Source organism: Ochotona princeps, chromosome 13 (genome assembly GCF_030435755.1).
Source record: "Ochotona princeps isolate mOchPri1 chromosome 13, mOchPri1.hap1, whole genome shotgun sequence".
In the NCBI taxonomy this organism is placed as follows: domain Eukaryota; kingdom Metazoa; phylum Chordata; class Mammalia; order Lagomorpha; family Ochotonidae; genus Ochotona; species Ochotona princeps.
Window position 1 is genome coordinate 13,923,514 of NC_080844.1, and position 20,034 is coordinate 13,943,547.

Sequence of the window (20,034 nt, forward strand, 5' to 3'; positions counted from 1 at the left end):
CACACTGTGCCCAGTTTTGGCTTTAGATGCTTCCTGCAGACTAGCTCCTTGTTTCCCCCAAACTTTAGACAGATGTGTTACAGTCAAGCTGATTAGATTATGGGTGTGACACTCCAGTCCTGAGGGTGTACTATCCTTAACTTGATTGAACTTGGTGTTTTCCAAGCCTCCACACACTTCCTACCATCTCTCAGTGCTGCCCACATAAAACCAGTCATATCCATCTCAGTGGTTTTTAAACCTTAGCAGATGAATCACTTGAGGAATGTGAGAAAAGCGTGGATTTGCAAGGCTGACTTTCACAGATGAGTAGTTCTGGGGATTGGAATCTGAAACCTGTTTTCTGAGTTCTTACTTATGGCTGCAGAAGCATCAGTTATGCTTGAATTCTTGGCCATTCTTGGAATTCTTGCTGAAATTTCTAACTACGACTACTAAGACATCTTATGTCTGAAAACCCACGGAGTTTCTTAACTACACATAAACATTTTTTAAAACTGTCTCTATATTTGTCAACTCTTGCCTTTATTTCCTTTGCCAAATACCCTCAAAAAGCTGTGGCTATATTGACTGTGCAGAAAGAAAATCCTTTTGTTCTGAAATGTCTTGAATATCTACTGCTTCTTTATCACTCTGTCTGAAGAGCTTGTCATCTCTCATCGGGCTGGCCACAGGTTTCCTCAGACTTTCAGCTCATACACTCTTTCTTGGTTCAAACTGCTGGTGGAAGTGATAAAAGCTTTTGTAGGATTTTGAGTATAACATAGTTAAAGTAGCTTAGGAAAGTCAGTTTGACAGGATAAAAGATGGGTAACATGGGAGCATCATGGTTCTCAAGGAGGGAGTATAGTTGCTTAAATAGTTGTTATGAGAATGAAATGATTTTCAAAGTGGAAAAGGTTTTCATTGCTGTTGTAATAAAAACAGATGGAACATACTGTTTGATCTAATAAAACCCATAGGGAAGGCCTCTGTCATCTAGGATATGGTTTTACCTCTTGTCCTTCTTTCTTACCACTGTATATAATGTTCTAGCACATATTCTCAGTGTGTCCTTACACATGCTGTTTTCCTTCCCTGATGATGCGTCATATGTAACATTTTTAAAAAAGATGAATTTGTTTATTTGAAGGCAGCGTTATATATACAGAGGGAGGGAAAAGCAGAGAGAGAATCTTCCATACACTGATTCACTTCTTAAATGGTTGCAATAGCCAGAGCTGGGATAGGCCAAAGCTAAGAGCCTGAAATTATTTTTTTTTCTTAAAGATTTATTTTTTTTATTGGAAAGGCAGATTTACTGAGAGAAGGAGAGACAGAGATAAAGATCTTCCATCCACTGGTTCACTCTCCAAGTAGCCGCAATGGCCAGAGCTGAGCCTATCCAAAGCCGGGAGCCAGGAGCCTCTTCCAGGTCTCTCATGCAGGTGCAGGGTTCCAAGGCTTTAGAACATACTCTGTTGCTTGCTCAGGCCTTGAGCAGGAAGCTGGATGGGAAGTGGAGCAACTGGGACATGAACTGACACCCATATGGGACCCTGGTGCTTGCTAACCGCTGGGCCATCAGGCCAAGCCCAGGAACCTGAAATTCTATCCATTTTTCCATGTCAGTGGCAGGATCCCATGAACTTGGGCCATTCTGTTCTACTTCCCCAGAAGCACTAGCAGGGAGCTAAATTGGAAGTAGCAACCAGGACACAAGCCAGTGCCTATATGCAATACCAGCAGATTCAACCCAGTGTGCCACAAGCAGGTACATATATTTAACATTTTTGAGTGCTTTTATGTGCCCTAATTAGAACAGGAAGATAAAGGAATGAACAAGGTTAAGTTGATCCCTGTACTAATGGACCTTACAATTTAATGGGCTGAGGAAGAAGATATCCAACAAAATCTCATATAAATAGTATAATGGTAATCAGGGTAAGTGTTAAGGAACATAGAGTACTGAGCATGAATAAAGAGGCCTAACTTAAGCAAAAGGCTCAAGAAAGTTCCACCAAAGAAGCTTGTTTTTAATGGGATGAGGTAGGCTTCCTCCCTTTTTTTTAAAGATTTTATTTTTGTTTGAAAGACAGAGTTACACAGAGAGAAGGAGACATACTGAGAGAGAGAAAAAGAGAGAGAGATCTTCGATCTGCTGGCTCACTCCCCAAATGGCACAAAAGCCAGACTGAGCCTTCTCAGGATCTTCCATGCATGTGCAGGAGCCAAAGAACTTCACCCATCCTCTGCTGCCCTCCCAAGCCGTAAGCAGAGCTGGATTGGAAATGGAGCAGTCGGGGCATAAACCAGTATGTGTATGGAGTGCTGGCACCGCAGGGAGAGTCTCAGCCTACTTTAATGGGGTGCCAGCTCCAAGAACTGACTTTTAAGCCGAGACCCAAAGAATTAGCATGAGCTAACTTGAAAATTGGAGTGGATAACTTGTTTTAGCTAGGAGTACCATGTGCCCTTAAGGGCTGGCAGAAGGAGGGTTCATCAGGAAACACAAGAGGTTGAACAAGAGGAGAGAAAGCAACTATAATGTAGAAGTATACAAAGACCTTGCAGTTCACAGCCTTGTTTCTGTACCACATTAAAGGCTTTTAAAATTGAAAATGAGCAATGTGGTCTATGTTCAGATTAATGTTTGAAAATTGCAGCTTTGCTTTATGGGGAAAGTACGGTGGGAGTATAAAATAGAAGAAGTCTGCAGACTAAAGGAAGCTATGGTATGTGCTGATTAAACTGAGTCCAGGGAGAGGAGATGGTCTGGACTTAAGGATGATGGGACCAGCTTTCAGAGAACCTGGTGGAAGATCTGTTTTGGAGCTTGAATTACTAGGACTTAATGAGGGATGGAGTAGACAATGGGGTATGAGAGGGAGACATTGGATAACTCCTGGATTTGAGGAGTGAATCAAGTCTAAATAATAAACATTTTTATTGAGACTTTAAAGAAAAAGATTTATTTATATTTATTGGAAAGGCAGATTTACAAAGCAAAGGAGAGACAGAAAGATCTTCCATCTTCTGGTTCACTCCCCAGGTAGCCTCAATGGCTGGAGCTGAACTAATCTAAAGCCAGGAGCCTCCTTCAGTTCTCCCATGTGGGTGCAGGGTCCTGAGGCTTTGGACCATCCTAAATTGCTTTCCCAGGTCTAATGCAGGGAGCTGGATGGGAATAGGTGCAACCAGGACATGAACCAGCACCCATACGGGATGCCTGTGCTTGCAAGGCAGGATTTTAACCACTAGGCCATTGCTCCAGATCCCTTTATTGAGACTTTTAGGGACTGCTGAAGAATGAGTTCAAAAGGAAAGTCAAGAGCTGTTTTGTAAGAATTTTCTCTGTGTGGATTCTTGTGTTTTACCTCGCAGAAACTTACACTTCCACTAGATTCTGATTAGAAATGCCTTCCTGTGAAATTGTTGTCAAGGTCATTCCTCTTTACTCCAAGAGGGTATACGCAGTACTCTTGGTTCTGTCTTGAAGTCATTGCTGGATTTTACACTTGTATCTTCTTCCATCTTCCTAGCCAGGCTGTGTTTCCTCTGGCAGGGATTATCTTGTTTGCGGAATGTGAATCAATATGTCGTCAAATATTTTCTACTATGTTTTTTGTGTTAAGGATTCCTTTATCTTAAAGTCAGGATGATGCTGGAGCAAGTTAATGTTTACTTTCCTGCAGAACTTTTCAGTCTTTTTATTTTCTGTCATGGACCAAACTGTAGAAAGGGCATGAAATAGTCAGTATGTCCCCAAGTTATTTTGTTTCCCCCTTTTCTCTACCAACTTTTGTTTTCTGGGCACCTCATGTTTCTAGTCTTAGAGGTAAGGGTGGGGACTAGGAGCATTCCTTGGGATATTGCAGATTTGGCCTGTGCTCAATGCTAAGCATGTGATCTAAGTGTGGACTGTAAAAATCTAAGCTGTCAGCTGTGGGAGAATGTCTCTAAATGTCTTTGGGAAGTTCATTTTGCCTCTGGCTGCTGTAGATCTATTTCTTGTACCCTCAGTAATCAAAACAAATATCAAGGGATGCGAATTTACTGTCTTTTGTTCCTCCCAACCTTAAAAAGGTGACAGTTTTTATTCTGTTTGATTATAACTAACCCAGGAAGAATTGAACAAAAAAATTCTTCAGTCTTTTTGTTTATTAACTCCCAACACCAAAGTAATTTCTTTCTTAAACACCTGGATTGTTCATAAAATGAAGTTATGCTAGTAATTTATTTTTTGTAAAAGAAATGAATGTTTAGTGTTTTCTCTAAGGCTGTTTGTATCCTGTTTTAGAGTTAGCTGTTGTGGAGAAAACCTAGGTTTCAGGGAACTATGAACAAGACAAAATGGAGGCAGATTTCTTTATTTTTGGAGAGTATATTAAAAGGAAATTTTTTCTTTTTGTCAAGAAGAGACTCAGAGATTTATGTTTTAGAGTGGATCCTGTGGAAAGTGTTACAAGAAACTCAGACTCAAACAGGAAATATGTTTGCTTTTAAATAAATACAATGCCTGGGGGCGTCTCATGCCTGGATCCCAGACGCCAGCCACCACGTGCACGTGGTGAGCTGTCCCTGGGTGGCCAGTGCACCATTTGGTGCCAGGCTCCTCCTGCTGGCTGCCCGGCCTAAACCTCTGGGGTTTTGGTTCTTTGAATCGCTGCTTAGGTAGCTCCAGGTTGAACCCACTGAGCTTTTAGGATGTGAATCAATCGTAAAGATTCCCAATGACAGTAACTCTTCCTTTGAAAAACTTGTAATCACTGAACAATGCTGACCACCAAATACCAGTCCATGCAAAAGCTATGACTCGGGGCTTGTCCAGCAGAATCATATCCTGTTACCTGACATGATGATGGATCAGGAGAAGGGTCACATTAAGCAGGGCCATTACATTAACTAGCACTTGAGAACCATATCTGGGGGTAGATTCTGTGAGGATGTGTGGGCCAAACCCTGTGGAAATTCTGGCCCCACTGGTTAGCTCGAGGGTTGGGGTGGTGATGGACTAAGTAGGTGTGACCAAGGAACCTGACATCAATCACAGGTAAAGGAACTCACAATAGTCTGGACTGGTCATGACAGCAGCACCCAAATGTGCATCCTGAATAGGGTGTGGGGTGGGCCGGGCTGCAACGTTCACCAGCTCATACAAGGCCAAATGGAAGGAGCCTGGCCTAAACCCAATGGCATGTATGAGAACCTGGTCTGGGAGTGGATTAAGTGGAGGAACTTGGGAAACTCCCTTGGCAAGTCATAGCTCCCACTGGTGAACATGTGGTCCAGACCTGGGGGTCGGACAGGCTGCGCAAAGTAGCTCCAACAGCTGGGTAATATGTCAGTTGGTAATGGAACAGGGTGTACTGAGCAAACCTTAGCCCACAAGTGAAACTAGAGACCAGGATGGAGCACATGTCATGCCAAGCTAGGCTCTTGCACCTACTGGTCTGCATGAGCCAGGAACGCTAAGCCACAGTGTCTAAGGCAGAGGTCGGCACAGGTGAGGGGCTGAGCCAAGCTGAGTCAGAGCAACCACTGGCAGGCACGTGATCTATGGCTGAGAACAGGCCCAGTTGGGGAGCTAAGGGGACAACCCTAGCTGGGTTGAGGTTCCCACCAAGGGGCGCGTGGGTTGGAATGGGGGCTGCATTCTGATCAGGAAACAGTTGTAGTCTCCCTTGGCACAAGTGTGGACTGGGATTGGATGCACCGAGCCAGGTCAGACTCCAACACCCTCTGGTGTCCTGGAGGACCAGGGTAGATGTGGGATGGACTAGGCAAGGTCTCAACCCCACTGAGCCATGTGTGAGCCATATGTGGGTATGGACGAGCCATGGCTAGGCTGAAACACCCAACAGCAAGGACCAGTTTGGGTTGAGGCCAGTCAGGAAACACCACTGTTCCTGCTAGGACAGGAGGTGAACTGAGTAGGGCTGGCTCGTGGACCCACTGGTATACGTGAAATCTGGCATTAGGAGAGGTTCTGATGGAGGAGCCTGGGCAGCTCCTCTGGCAGGACACAGACCCGGCAGGTAAGTGCAGGAAACGTGGTGGGAAATAGTCCAGAACAGGCCATGGGAAGTTACCACTGGCATACATTTGGCATGGGTCAGGGGCAGACCAGGCTGAATCAGTTCACGTAATCCACTGGCAAATCCAAGCACCAGAACAGTGTGGGTCGAGCCGGGTTGGTTGCAACAAAAACCAGTGCACATTGCGGAATGCCAAGGTGAGGTTGCCTGTATTGGATGTGACTGCAGCACCCAACCAGCAGGCATGAGAATAAGGAAGGGAGGGGCGGAACCGACAGGGGAATTAAGGGTGGTTTCCTTGCTGGACAGCTACTCCCACTGGAGAGCGTGGGCTGGGATGGGGGCAGACCAGACTGGGCAGGACTACAATACCTGTGTACCTCATGCGGACCAGATCAGGGAAAAGCCAGGCTGGGCTGATTATTCCTACTGGTGCAAACAAAATTAGAGTGGGTGAGGGTTGTTTGTGCTTAGCCGCAGCATCAGCTGGCAGAAGCTGGCGCTGGGGGCTAATTCTGTCAAGTCAAGCCACAGAACTACCTGGAGAGTGCATAATCCGGGAGTGGGAGAGGCCTGGGAGGGAAATAGTGGGCTCCTCCCTCTTGGATTACCACTATCACGGGAGGGCACAAAGACTGGGACGGGGGCTGGGGTGGCTAGATAGACACCCAACAGCATCTGTGTGGGCTGCATAGTGGAGCTGGTTAGATGGAACTAAGCTTTAATACCCATTGACATGTACGAGAGCCGAATGCGGTATGGGACAATCTGGACTACTGCTACACATACTGGCAAACCAGGGTAGGGGGCGGGGTCTGGTGGGGGTTATTGTGGGTCGCTCCAACTAGGCTGCAGCTCCCACTGGTTTATGTGACGGCTGAGTATGTGCTGGGCAGAACCAGGCTGCACTGCAACACCCATTGGTTCCAGTGGAAGTCGGGGCTGAAAACAGAACCAACCCAGCGATTGCAACCACCAGCTGATCAGGGCAATGGACTGTACCGGGCCCTGTACTTGCTAGTACATGAAAGAATCTGTTCTGAGAACATCTCAGACAAAGTTTTTTTGGGGATCTCCCCAACCAAAATGCAGGACTCAGAACCCTAACCGAGAAAAGACAGAAGACAGAACAGGTCAATCAACCATCTCAGCTATATGTTGGCAGTGAAATACGGGGCAAACGGAGACTCTGTGATGGACTGTGTCAATCAGTGGATTCTTCAAAGACCTCATCGTGTTTGGAGTGGCAAGATTGGCAGTGATTCATAGCTGGTGAACTATCAAAACCACTTAAGCAAGAACCTCGGAGCATGCCCTACATCCGGGAACTGGGGAGGGTGGAAAATTGGGTGGGCCTTCTCCCTTAATATCCCCCTTTAAACATGAAGGAAATAATATGGGAATAATAGTCTTACCCACTTTCCTATAGCCCTTGAACATTTTTATCCTGATTAACTATGTAAAGATTGTCAAAAATATAACAAAAATAATTAAATTAAATTAAAATTAAGAATAAATAAATAAATAAATACAATGCATAACAGCAATTGTGTGTTAATATTAACAGGCTCGTACTGCATGGAAAGGATAGTTACCTTTCATTTGCGACATTATTTGTAGAGTTAATAATGAAATAATTCTATAACCTTTTCACACATTTGTTGAGTAATATACAGCCTGAATTAGTAAGGTTAACGTATCATAACTGCATCTACATTTGTAATCTTTTTAAATTTTTTTATAATTTATTATTATTATTACTATTATTTTATAATACAGTTCCATAGGCTCCTGGCATTTCCCTTATCCCCTCCCTAATTCCCTCCCCCCCCCATGTAGTTCCTCTATATCATTACTAACGTATAGTTCTTCATACACAGTCATATGTCCATCATTGCAGGCATGGACAATGGCAGAGAGTCCCGAATCCTATTGTCAAGATGTAGTAAACAGTTTCATTGTAAGTCCATCTTTGTCTGGAAGCAGAAATGCATACTACATTGCATCCTCACATCTGGATGTTAGTCTCCATTTCACAGCTACTGTACATCCCCTTAAATGAAAAGTCATAATACAAGATCAACAATAGAAAGAAAAATAGAAATTTACAATGCCATGAAGTTAAATGACATGTGACTAGATATGACAGACCCCATTACACAGCTACTATACATCCCCTTAAATGCAAAGCCACAAAACAAAATCAACATCAGGGAGAAAAAAGAAATTAAGAAGACCAAGAAGTTAGATAACATGCTATTAAATGACTAACGTGTAGCTGAAGAAATGAAAATCAAGAAGCTTCTTGAAGAAAATGATGCTACTGCATGATCTACGAGTCATTAAATGATTTGATCAGAAGAAAGTGTTTTGAAGAGATGAAATTAACAGAAAACAAGAAAACCCATTCGATATAGTTTCCGCTGATCTTTGTTGGTGAAGTGTGTCTCCTCCAGACAATAAACAGATGGGCTTTGTTTTTTAATCCAGTCTACTAATCTATGGCGTTTGATTGAGCTTAATCCATTCACATTCAGAGTTTAATATGTATGGGTGGTAGTTCGGTCCTGTCATTTTAGGAATAAGTTGTTCATTGGTTTAGCCTTCTGTTGTCATTTTACTGGGATGTTCTTCCCCTTTGTCCTTGGTTTGGTAGGTGCTCTTCCTCTTGTCTGTCAAGAGAACTTCTTGAAGTATCATTTGTAAGGCAGGTTTGGAAGAAGCAAATTGTTTCAACTTTTCTTTACTGTGGAAGAATTTTATTTCATTTTCAAAGACAAAAGAAAGCTTTGCTGGATATGTTATCCTAGGCTGACAATTTTTTTCTTTTAGAATCTGGAATATGTCACTCCATTCTTTTCTTGCCTGTAGAGTTTGCTGTGAGAGATCTCCTATGAGCTTAATTGGCATTCCTTTATATGTCAGTTGATTTTTTTTTTCAGGTGCACTTTTAAGGATCTTTTCCTTATGTTCAATGGAAGAGAGCTTGATAATCATGCGTCTTGGTGAAGATCACTTTTGATCAAGCCTGTTGGGAGTTCTGTGCCCCTCCTGGATCTTGTTTCCCAATTCTTTCTCCAGATTAGGGAAATTTTCCTTTATTATTTCATTGAATACATTTGCAAACTCAGCTTCTCTTTCTGCACCTTCTGGGACTCCCATCACTCTTATATTTGGCCTCTTAATAGTGTCTTTCAATTCTTGAATACTTTTTTTGGCCTGATCCAGCTCTGCTTCCAGCATTTTTTTTGCTTCCCCCTGATGACAGGAAATATCTTCCAATTCTGAGATTCTTTCTTCTGTTTGCTTCATTCTGTTTTGGAGACTCTCCACTGTACTTTTAATTTGCTCTACTGTGTTCCTAATTTCTGATATATCAGCCTTGATTTGCTTTATTGCTTCCTTAAATTCTTTGAACTCTTGCATGTGCTTCTCATTTTTGATCAGAAGCTTTAAAATGAGTTTAATGGATTCTGTGTCCCCCATTTTCTCGATGTCATCCTCAGTTAACTCTGAGGTTGGCAATGGGTTTTGCTCCTTTGCAGGGGCGCTTTCAGTAATATTCATTGTGCCTTTGTCTCTTCTTTTGCTCTTGGTCATTGTACTTCTGGTTAGCAGAGTCTTCTCCTTGGGGCAGGTTTCTAAACTGTGTCACCCACAGGTCTACAATGTGATTTTACTTATTACAGTTGGTACACAACTTTTTGCTTGCAGCCAATTGTGCCACAACCTCCAGTGAGTTCCAGGTCTGGGTTCTTATGTCAGATTTCCACCGTGATCTCCACAGCCCCAGCTCCTGGCTCACCACTCTCCACCTCCTGTGATACTGTGCTGAGGCTGCAGCATTGTCTCTGCAACCTTTCTCCCACTTTGAGTTGGAGCAGGTCCCAGGATTGGAGAGACACCACGTGTCCTATATAATTAGGTTATTGTTGGCGCTGATCTAGCCAGAACCTGTTGGACGTTAGGTCTGGGTGACACACGGACCTATTTTGACCCGTCGATGCCACAGTTGGTATTATTTTCCTGCAGGACCAGTGCAATCCACGGAACTCAGTGAGTTCTCCTGAGCTCAGCACATGCACAGTTCACCGTTTTCCCCTGCAGTCCTAATGCTTTTGCCACAGTGTGCAAAATGGCGCCTGACATACTACTACTAGAATTCTTGATCTGCTGGCCGTCAGATCTGAGGGCTATCCCAGACCTGTCTTGGGTGGAACCTGTAGAATGCCACGTTGTTGCAGTTCACTGAGTCAGAAATGAGTTCACTCCCAGCTCAGCCTATGCTCAGTTCTTTGCCTTGCCTTTGCCTCCTTATGCAAAATGGCGCCCAATTCAGCTCTAGGGGGCAGACTGGGCTGTGAAATCCACCCTGTTCTCGCATTGCCCATCTGGGATCTGCTGCTCTGTCTCTGCTCCTGGTCAAATCAAATGGACCAGCAGGACGGACAGTTCTTTGTCTGGGTTCACCTCCCAAGCTCCCAGTGAAAGTCCCTTCCCACCTGGTTGCTGGTGGAGTTCTGGCTGCTGGTGGAGTTCAAATGGCTGTCAGCTGAATGCCACTGGAGTATCAGTCACTGCAACACCAAAGCATTGTGTCCGCTGCTTTCCTATGTCTGTCAGTCTCCAGGTACCCCTCTGCTGTAGTTCTGTCCTTTCTATTTCCTGAAATATGTCCTCTCTACTTCATCCTGATTAAATGTTTTTCCATCCATTTAAACGTGTCCTTACCCTATTCCGCCATCTTGAGTCCTACATTTATAATCTTAATGTATACATCTTATTGTATGTATTTTGATTTCTTTTCCTTACTCTATTATTGTAGATGTTTATTTCCAAATTGGAGGAACTTGGGATTATGGAAAAGTTGATGATTTTTTAAAATAACAATTATTTATTTTTGAAAGGCAAAGATAGAGCTAAAGAAGTCCTCTGTCTGCTGGTTCGCTCTCTAGACAGCTACATTGACCATGGCCGGGCCATGCCCAAGCCAGGAAGTCCATTTATTTGGGTCTTCCACATGGGTGGCAGGGGCCCAACTTGGCCCATCTTCTGCTGCTTCCCCAGGCACATTAGCAGGTTGCTAATCAGTAGTGGAGCAGCCAGGATTCAAACCGATACTCACATGGAATGCTGACAATACAGGCAGTATTTTAACTTGCTTTGCTACAATGCTGACCTCAAACCTGCTGATCTTTAGTCCTGCTACCAGAAGAGAAATTATCAGCCTTTTTGGTAGGTTTATTTAACTTCCATAGTTATCAGGGCCAGTCTTCAAGGCTGAAGGTCTGATAACATCATAAAGAACAGATTAAAAAAAATGGCTAAATATACTCTTAGCAGACATGATGAGGATTGTATCTGTGAAATGTAGTGGTTTTTTTTAAGCAAGGCAAACAACTGTGCTCTGATAATTTTTCCTTAGATATGAATCTAGTCATCTCAGTGCTATATACAGCCTCAATCAGAAAAGATGATGTAAACTTGTTTAGATGTGGTCATCTTCAGCTGCCCAAAAGAACATATTTGGAAAACCCACAACACCCTCAAAAGACTATTTTGTATGCTTCACTCTGTATTTGGGGCTTCTAGAAAGTCATGTGTTGCCCAGGACAACGATTTTAATGATCAAAATCTTCACATCTGTTTCAGGTCGGTCTTCTCTCTTTCCCTTTGAAGATGCCTTCCTGGAAGACAGCCATGGAGATCAGGCATTGTCATCTGGCTTAAGTTCTCCCACTCGCTGTCAAAATGGAGAACGAGTGGAGCGCTACTCTAGAAAAGTGTTTGTCGGAGGCCTTCCTCCTGATATTGACGAAGGTACTATGCATTCATTAATGATTTTTCTAAGGCTGGGTCTGTTTTGCCTGTCATTTGGCCTGATTCTCTCCTCCAGGTCGGCTGTAGGACATTTTTATCTTAGTATGTAGGAGCTGAGAATATTTGAGAAGTGAGGAAAAATTAGATTTGGTTTGTTGTTTCATACATAGGAACATAGCAGTCTTCTGACATCTTCCCATAGTCTATATATTAATTTGGGGATAAAATCTAAAATACTAAGAGCAGCTAATACTTAAGAAACTCTTACCATAACTAAATCCATTAATACTAAGCACTTCACATTCTATTTTCTCATTTAATTCTCGAATCCATCTTACGAAGTATGTTGTATCACCTCTCTTTTGTAGAAGAAGTAATAGAAAATCAGAAATATATGTTTAAAGATTTATTTATTTGAAAGGCAGAGTTACAGAGAGAAAAGAGATAACAGAGAGAGGTCTGCTGTCAGCTGTTTCAATCCCCAAATATAGTGGATGCTGGGACAGGCCAATGTCAGAAACTTCCTCTGCGCCTCCCACATGCGTACATCAGCCCAAACACTTGGACCATCTTCCACAGACTTCACAGGCACACTAGCAGGAAGCTAGATTGGAAGCCGACAGCTGGACTCAAACCAGTGCCCAAATAGGATGCTAGCATATACAATCAGCAGTTTAATGTGCTGCATCACACTAACCCCCAGAGGGAAATTGTTTGTCCAGGATTAAGTAGCCAGGTTGCAGTTAAAATTCAGTTCGATAATAGACCTGTTGCTTATGCCCATCATACCATACCATTTTACCTTTTAATGTAAATACCTTGTGGTGCAAAAACATACTCACCCCTTAACCTTTTATAGATTAAAGGCATGTTAGAATTCTCTTAATATTCTTGAGATAACTGCCATCCAAAAGTACATTTACAGTTATACCAAAGTCAGTAAAATGTTCATCTTAGCACCCAGTATGCTATCAGTAAATATCTGCTTAATAGCCAGATGAAATGAATTTATGATAAAAAGGAAAACAATATCGATAGTCTTTAGATCTGCTATAAAAATACTTAATAGTATAGAAATACTTGTTAAACTAGTATTATTCCTGCTATAATACCTCTTTAATTTATTAGGTGTTTGTTTTCTTTAAGATGAGAAAAGAAAGGTTTTTGAAAGGTTTTATTTTAGATGTATTACATTAAAGTTTCACAGAGCTGGATGCTCATTTCCCTCCAAACCTGTTCTCAGTGCCATTTTAATTTCATCTAGTAGGTTTCTTTTGAAAGAAATTGTTTATGGGTTACAAGAAAGTGGCAATCTAAATCTGACTAAAAACTGAGTCGTATCCTCCTGTGAGTCAAAGTCAGGAGGACAAAATAAATTTATTGACTTGTGATTTTTTTATAGATTTTTTTTACGAGGTATTTAGTATGTAAGTATTAGAGAAAAATGATCATGGGCTTTTAACTTAATCTTAGCAACAAATAGAATTACCTACTTATTGCCGCTTCCCCTCATCAAAATAATTGGTTCTATTTCTAAAACAACCATAAAGATTTCATGCACATGAAACTACATGTTAGATATTTTCTGTATGTTTGCTTTTACATATATATATGAAATCCTTTTATATATATATATGCAGAGATTATTCCTGTTTTAGCCTCTTCTTTTTACTTGAGATAGTGGTCCACCTTAGCTAACATCAGACTTTTTCCCAAATTCTTATAGTCAAGTTTACTGGTAATAAAAGGAAATGAATTTTGGCTTAGAAACATACTTTGCATGGTTAAAAGTGAGTAACCAAATACATACAAAAGCAATGGTATTTCACTTAGTGAGTTTGACATCTGTAGAAACGCTTAAGAAATAGCCTTCAAGTTCTTTTTCTTTTTTTTTTTAATAAAAGGATATATTTTGTGCTATTCTGACTGCAATAACTTTTTCTCTTTTGCTGCAATTCCTTCTTTGTTTTGTAGATGAGATCACTGCCAGCTTCCGCAGGTTTGGACCTCTTGTAGTGGACTGGCCTCACAAAGCTGAAAGCAAGTCATATTTTCCTCCTAAAGGTAATACCCTTAAAATGTCTGCACTGCCTGCCTGTTGGAGAGGTGGACTGACAGTTCAATAAAAGCCCGCCTTTTAACCGTTGAAATAGTTGTTGACTTTTTGTTTCTCAATTAGGAAAACTTTTTGATGTTTGTCATCCTTTTGTTCACTTGGAGGCCATTCTCTTCAGGGACACACTGATTACTGACAGTGATCTATTGAGTCTGCTTGGTGGAGAGTTCTGCTAACTTCTGGATATTTTGATAGAAAAGATGTAGAGGAATGGCAGCAATTATAGTCCAATTTGATTTATATTCCACAGTCCTGTGCTCTTATGAGTCTTACAGTGGTCAAACATGGATAACATGGTGGCTGAAGAATGACATTGCATGAAATGGCCTTTCCAATCCACCTCTGTATTTTAAGTTGACTTAGTCTGCTTGTAAGTGGGACCAGGCTATACATTTTGCTTTATACCTTGTATTTACTCCCAAAACCTACCTTACTCTTCATGACCTTCTGTTTATGTAATCAAGCTTTTTGTTAGTATTTAAGTTGCTTGCAGTTTACCCTCAAAAAAAGCAGGCTTCCCTGAATATCGTTATACCTTCATCGTTTTGTCCTTTTGTAATTACCTCTTAAGTCAAATTACTGAAAGTAGGAGTATATTTTTATATGTACTACTGAGTTGCCCTAAGTTCATAAACATTGATGTTTTCATGTTTAATGTTGAGAGATGAGAAAAATGAGTCTTTTTCAGTCCTTGCCAATCTAATACTTTTGTTTTTTTATTTCCTTTCTCCTTATTGGTCATTTTTTTTTCCATCTTGTTAGCTGTGTGCTTTATTCAATTCATTATTGGACTTTTGTCTTTATGTAAAGGCTGCTTGTTATATTAAGGGTCTTTAAAACACTATAAGCCACATTTGAAATAGTTCTCCCTGTTTGTCACATACCTATCAAGTGTATTTAATATTTTAAAATTATTTCTTTACTTTACAGGCAGAGAGAGGGAGGGAGAGACAGACTTATGTATCTGAGTCACTCTGCAGGACTAGCCTAGGCCACATCAGAGCTGGGAGCCAGGAGCTCGAAGGGACCTAACTGCTACTAGAAGCTGGAGTTAGGAACCAAAGTCAAGTACTGAATGCAGTTATGCCCTTATCTTGTTTGTTAGAAAAGATTGATTTGAAAGGTGGGGTGACAGAGACAGAGGAGAAGCAGAAATAAAGACATCTGTCATCCACAACAGCTGGGGCCAGGCCAGGCCGGGGCAATAGCCAAGTGTTCCATTGGGGTCTTCCACTTTGGTGGTAGGAACTAAGTACTTGCACCATCATCCCCTGTTTCCTAGGATCTTTATCAGAGAGCTGGATTTGAAGTAGAGCAGGAGGACTAGAACCACCATTCCAATATGGGATGTGGGCATTCCAAGTGGCAGCTTAAACCACTGTGCCACAACACCCTGACATGGGTATCCACTGGGCTTAGCACTGCCCCCCCTCTAGCAATCGCAGCATTAAATCTATTAAGTAAATTTACTAATCAGTTTCTTTCTGAAATGTTGTGGTATGCCCTAAAAGGTGTTTCCCACTTTAAAACAGTAAGAAAAAAATTCCTATAGTGTTTTTATTATTTTACTTTTTACATTGATGTTCTGGTCTGGAATTTATATTACAGCGAGAGGCAAGGAAGGATCCAGATTTATAGTTTCCAAATAGCTTTCCAGTCCTCCCAGTATCATTTACCAACTAGGTCTTTGTTTTCATCATTGATTTGAACCATTAGGTATTAGAAGGAATGTTATCTCTTGTGTTTCTCCATGGAATGCTTCAGCTTGACTGGAGCTGCCAGATCTCTGAGAGTGCCATAGCTGGTGAGCACATGGGATAGTAGCGCTTAAATGGTGATAACAGAAGTATACAATAGAGACTGGATTTCAGAGGCTTAGTTTTTTAAAAATATAGAATATCTTGTTAGTAATTTTTGTTTATGTGTTAGAATAACTTTTTGAATATGTTGAGTTACTATATTAAAATTAACTGTATCTCTCCCTTTTAAATGTAGATACTGAAAAATTTTAAGTTACATGTATGACTCATTTCTATTAGTATATTTCTGAAACAAAGGTCAGCACACCATCTGTTTTTTTTATATAAGCTTTATTTATTTTTATTGAAAAGTCAGATATACAAAGAGAAGGAGAGACAGAGAAGATCTTTCATCCACTGATTCACTTCCCAAGTAGCTGTGGTGGCCAGAGCTGAATTGATCTGAAGCCAGGAACTTCTTCTGGGTCTCCCACATGGGTGCAGGGTTCCGAGGCTTTGGGCTGTCTTCAGCTGCTTTCCCAGGCCACAAGCAGGGAGCTGGAAGGGAAAAGGGACTGCCTGGATACGAACTGGTGCCCATGTGGGATCCCAGTGCATTCAAGACAAGGGCTTTAGCCACTAGGCTACTACAGCATGCTTTTGTATAGCCTGAAAGCTCAGGGTGTCTTTTAGATTTTTAAGGGATCATATGTGAGACACAAATCCCATTGTGTAAAAATTTGTTGACTTATGCTGTAAAATGGCCCACAGAATATTGCTTATTTAACCTTTTAAAAATACCTTGCTTACTCAAAAGGCAGAGGGAGAGAGGGAGAGAGAGCGAAGAAAGGAGAGGACAATCTTACATCCTTATTTAGCTTCTGAGGCCAATGACAAGGGAAGCAGTTTATTTCAGAGGAAGTCTTTGTATTTACAGAACAAGTTGGCTATTAAATTTCTTCTTTTCTGTCATATCATTTTCTGTTCTTCCCTGCAATCTTTACCCATTAATCAATGAGGTTCCATAAAGCAAAACAGAAGAAGTCATTTTTGTGACCTCTGTCCCTTTAGTGCTTGAAAAACTATGGGTTTACTTTTCTAAACTGAATAATTTTGCTTCTCTGTCAACATATTATATCCAGTGGTGTCTGGTTCCTGTGTGCCTTCTCTTTTACAATATTCTGTTCAAGTTTATTCCTGAGAATTAGAGAATGTTAGAGTTAGCCTGAGCAGTAGAACTTAGCAGTTGTACAGCCTCCATGGATTTTGGTAAAATCCCTTTAAAACAATCTGATACCGTAGAATGACAATGCATTAGTGCTGGTGACCTCATTTACAGCTGAAGTTAAATGTTGAGATGGAGCAGTGAAACCCAGGCAGGGAAGAGAATCTGGGCTCGAGATTCTGGTCCTCAGGCTTGCATCCTCTGAGAGCAGATTGCTTTACTGGTGATTGAGGTCAGGGAGGAGAAATATAATTATTAGACTATTGGCTCCTGTTGTGTTTTTTGCTCTCAGCAGAAGTCTGAAGGTTGACCTATTTTGGAGGAACCTAAAGAAATTTGGAGTTACTGCAAGGTTGCAGTAGTTTTGAGCATGCATGCCCATTGTGCCTTCTTAACTGTGCCCCCACCTCCTGCAATGTTTTTCTTAGGCAGCCTCAGGTTGACCATTGGGTACGATTTGCTTGTGCCTTTTAAGCTTGTGTGTAAATAGAGAGGAAGCCATGAATTCTTCGCTAATTAAGCTCTTCAGCGTTTCTCTTAGAAAGCATATATGCCTGATGAAAAATACAGAATTGTCCTTTTATCCAGCAGATTTTACAGTGCACAACTGAAGTAGGGTCTGTAAACCTTGACATTTTCAGTGGGCCGAGGAGAGCTTAGAGTCTAGGTAGATAAACAATGTTCATGTGCACTGTCCCTTGAATGTTGTTGAGTCAGCAGAGTGAGAAGTGTCAGGATGGGGCTCTTAACATCACAGAAGCCACTGAAGCATTTGAGGGTGTGATTTGATGGTATGTCCTGAACAATGGATAAGTTTATCTATGAACCACAAGTAAATAAATAGTTAGTGGTCTCTACACTACTACCGAGAAAGTGAAAGACATTGAAAGCCGGAATGCTTGCCTGCATGATTTATCCCAGGCCTTTCCTGCATGTAAGTACTGTGGGAGAGATTAGTCAAATAGTCACAGAAAGAAACATGATTGTAAATGTGGTAAGTTCCCTGAAGAAAAATAAAGAGTGCAACAGAGACTCAAAAAGGGGGCATGAATTTAGATTATGAATATTGAGAGCATTTTCCCGAGAAAATGACCTGAAAATTGATGGGTTAGCTGGAAAGCATAGGGAAGCAAGCTGTAAGCAGAGACTGCTGCAAGGGAAGCACTTAGTGTGAAAAAGGTCTTGGTTTCTTTGAAGAAACACAGTAAGCTTGGTTAGAGGATTGTAAGTAGGAGAAGATAATGTAAGATAAAGGTCCTGAAGAAGTACCTTTGTGTTGTGTGTTTCTCCTAAATTGTAATCCCTCAGAGAGAGTGAACTTGGAGATATTTGTTTGATATTTGTCTTTATGGTGAAGAGAGAAAATGCATTCAAGTCAAATAGAAATAGGAGTTTAAAATACTTTAAATTACTATTTGACAAAAATAAAGCAGAATCTTGCTTTATGTTTTCTGTCTTGAGTTCTTAATGATAAGAAAAGAATCAAATCAAAATTTTGAGGTGAAACAACCATTGGCCAAGCAATTAAGAGATAGGTATTGTGGCGCAGTGGGTATAGCTGTGACTTGGGACCTCACATCTTATATCAGAGGGTCATTTAGAGTCTTAGCTACTCTGCTTCTTTTTTGTTTTTAATTAATTTTTTTGAAAGGCAGAGTTACAGGAAGAGGAGGGAAATATCTTCCAACTGCTGGTTCATTCCCCAAATGAACACAATGGTCAGAGCTAGGCTGTTCTGAAGCTGGAAACTGATAGGTTTTCTGGGTCTCCCAAGTGAGTACAGGGGCCCAAGGATTTGGGCAGCCTTCTCCTGCTTTCCCAGGCCATAGCAGGGAGCTGGATCAGAAGTGGAGCAACTGGGATATGAACAGGCTCTCAGATAGGATGCCAGCGTCACAGACTGCTATACATGGTACCAACTCCTCTACTATTCTACTTGTGAGTCAGCTCCCTGCTGAGGTGCCACGGGAGCAGCCAATGATGGTTCAAGCCCTTGAATCCTTGCCACCTCTGTGGGAGACCTAGATGGAGTTCCTGACTGCTGGCTTCTGCTTTCCTAGCCTCAGCCATTTGGAGAGCGAACAAGCAAATGGAAGAGCTTTGGCTTTGTTTCTGTCTCTCTTTATATCACTGTGCCTTTCAAATAACTAAATAGTTCTTAAAAAAATTTTTTTAAAAGGACATCAGTATCCCACTTAAGACCACCTGGGCTTGCTTTCTTCATCCAGTCCTGACTCTTGCTTCCTTATTGTTGCAGACTCTAGAAGGTAGCAGTGATGGCTGAAATGATTGGGTCCCTGGCACCCACATGGAGGACCTGGGCTGTGTTTCTGGGCTCATAGCTTCAGCCTGGCTCAGCTCCGGCTATTGTGGGCATTTAGAGAAGTAAACCATTGCAAACATCAATTCATCAAATTTTTGTTGACCTTTGTCTCTAGAAGAGTATGTAACCTTATCAGTAATCTAGGTAGGACACTAGATCTTATTTTTGAAGAAAATTGCACTTGGCAAAAGGATACATGCCTACATAAATGGGAAGCATGAGTATAAGTAAATAGCACACATTCTGAAGCTAGAAATAATAAGGACTGCAAAGACCTAGGATACTTGTAAGGATATATTACTGGAATGGCTGGAGAAGGGACCAGTGATCCTTAGTGATGGAATAGATCATGATGGTGGTAAATTTGATGGTACAATTGTGCTAAAATTTCTTCTACTGAATAGCAGAATCTTGCTGCTGTTTGGTTATAGGAGAGTCAATAGAAAAACCAGTTGGATGCTGTGAGGATTTAATATATGTTTGGGATGACCTCACATCTGATCTGAGAGGAAATGCCTAATGAGTACTTGGAATTAGGGTTAGAGGATTTGGGAGCAGAGACTGAGACTGGAGATGCATATCGTTTGAGAGGTATCTTTATAGAGAAGAGAGACAGAGCAGAGGGAGGAAGATATTACGGTGGGGATGCAGATGCGTGAAGGACTGAAACTATATGTGACTGGAGGCTAAGGACAAGAGCTTTAAAAAAGAATCTTCAGCACTATTCGATACTGTAAAGCTAATGAGGATACCTTCATGAAGTAGAGCAATATGCGCTCTTGTCAAATTCCTGA

General features: G+C 41.5%; 1 protein-coding gene across 15 annotated transcripts in view; it reads left to right on the forward strand.

Moving 5' to 3' along the window:
• Positions 1-20,034, forward strand: part of CPEB3 (cytoplasmic polyadenylation element binding protein 3) — a 214,996-nt gene that overhangs the window by 123,864 nt on the left and 71,098 nt on the right. For all 15 annotated transcript variants that reach the window (XR_009246476.1, XM_058671353.1, XM_058671352.1 and 12 more), the window contains 2 exons: positions 11,670-11,837; positions 13,812-13,901. Coding sequence is in view for 14 of the 15 variants with exons in the window: in XM_058671353.1 (XP_058527336.1) it covers positions 11,670-11,837; positions 13,812-13,901 (258 nt within the window). In the remaining variant the exon portion in view is untranslated. The remainder of the gene's footprint in view (positions 1-11,669; positions 11,838-13,811; positions 13,902-20,034) is intronic.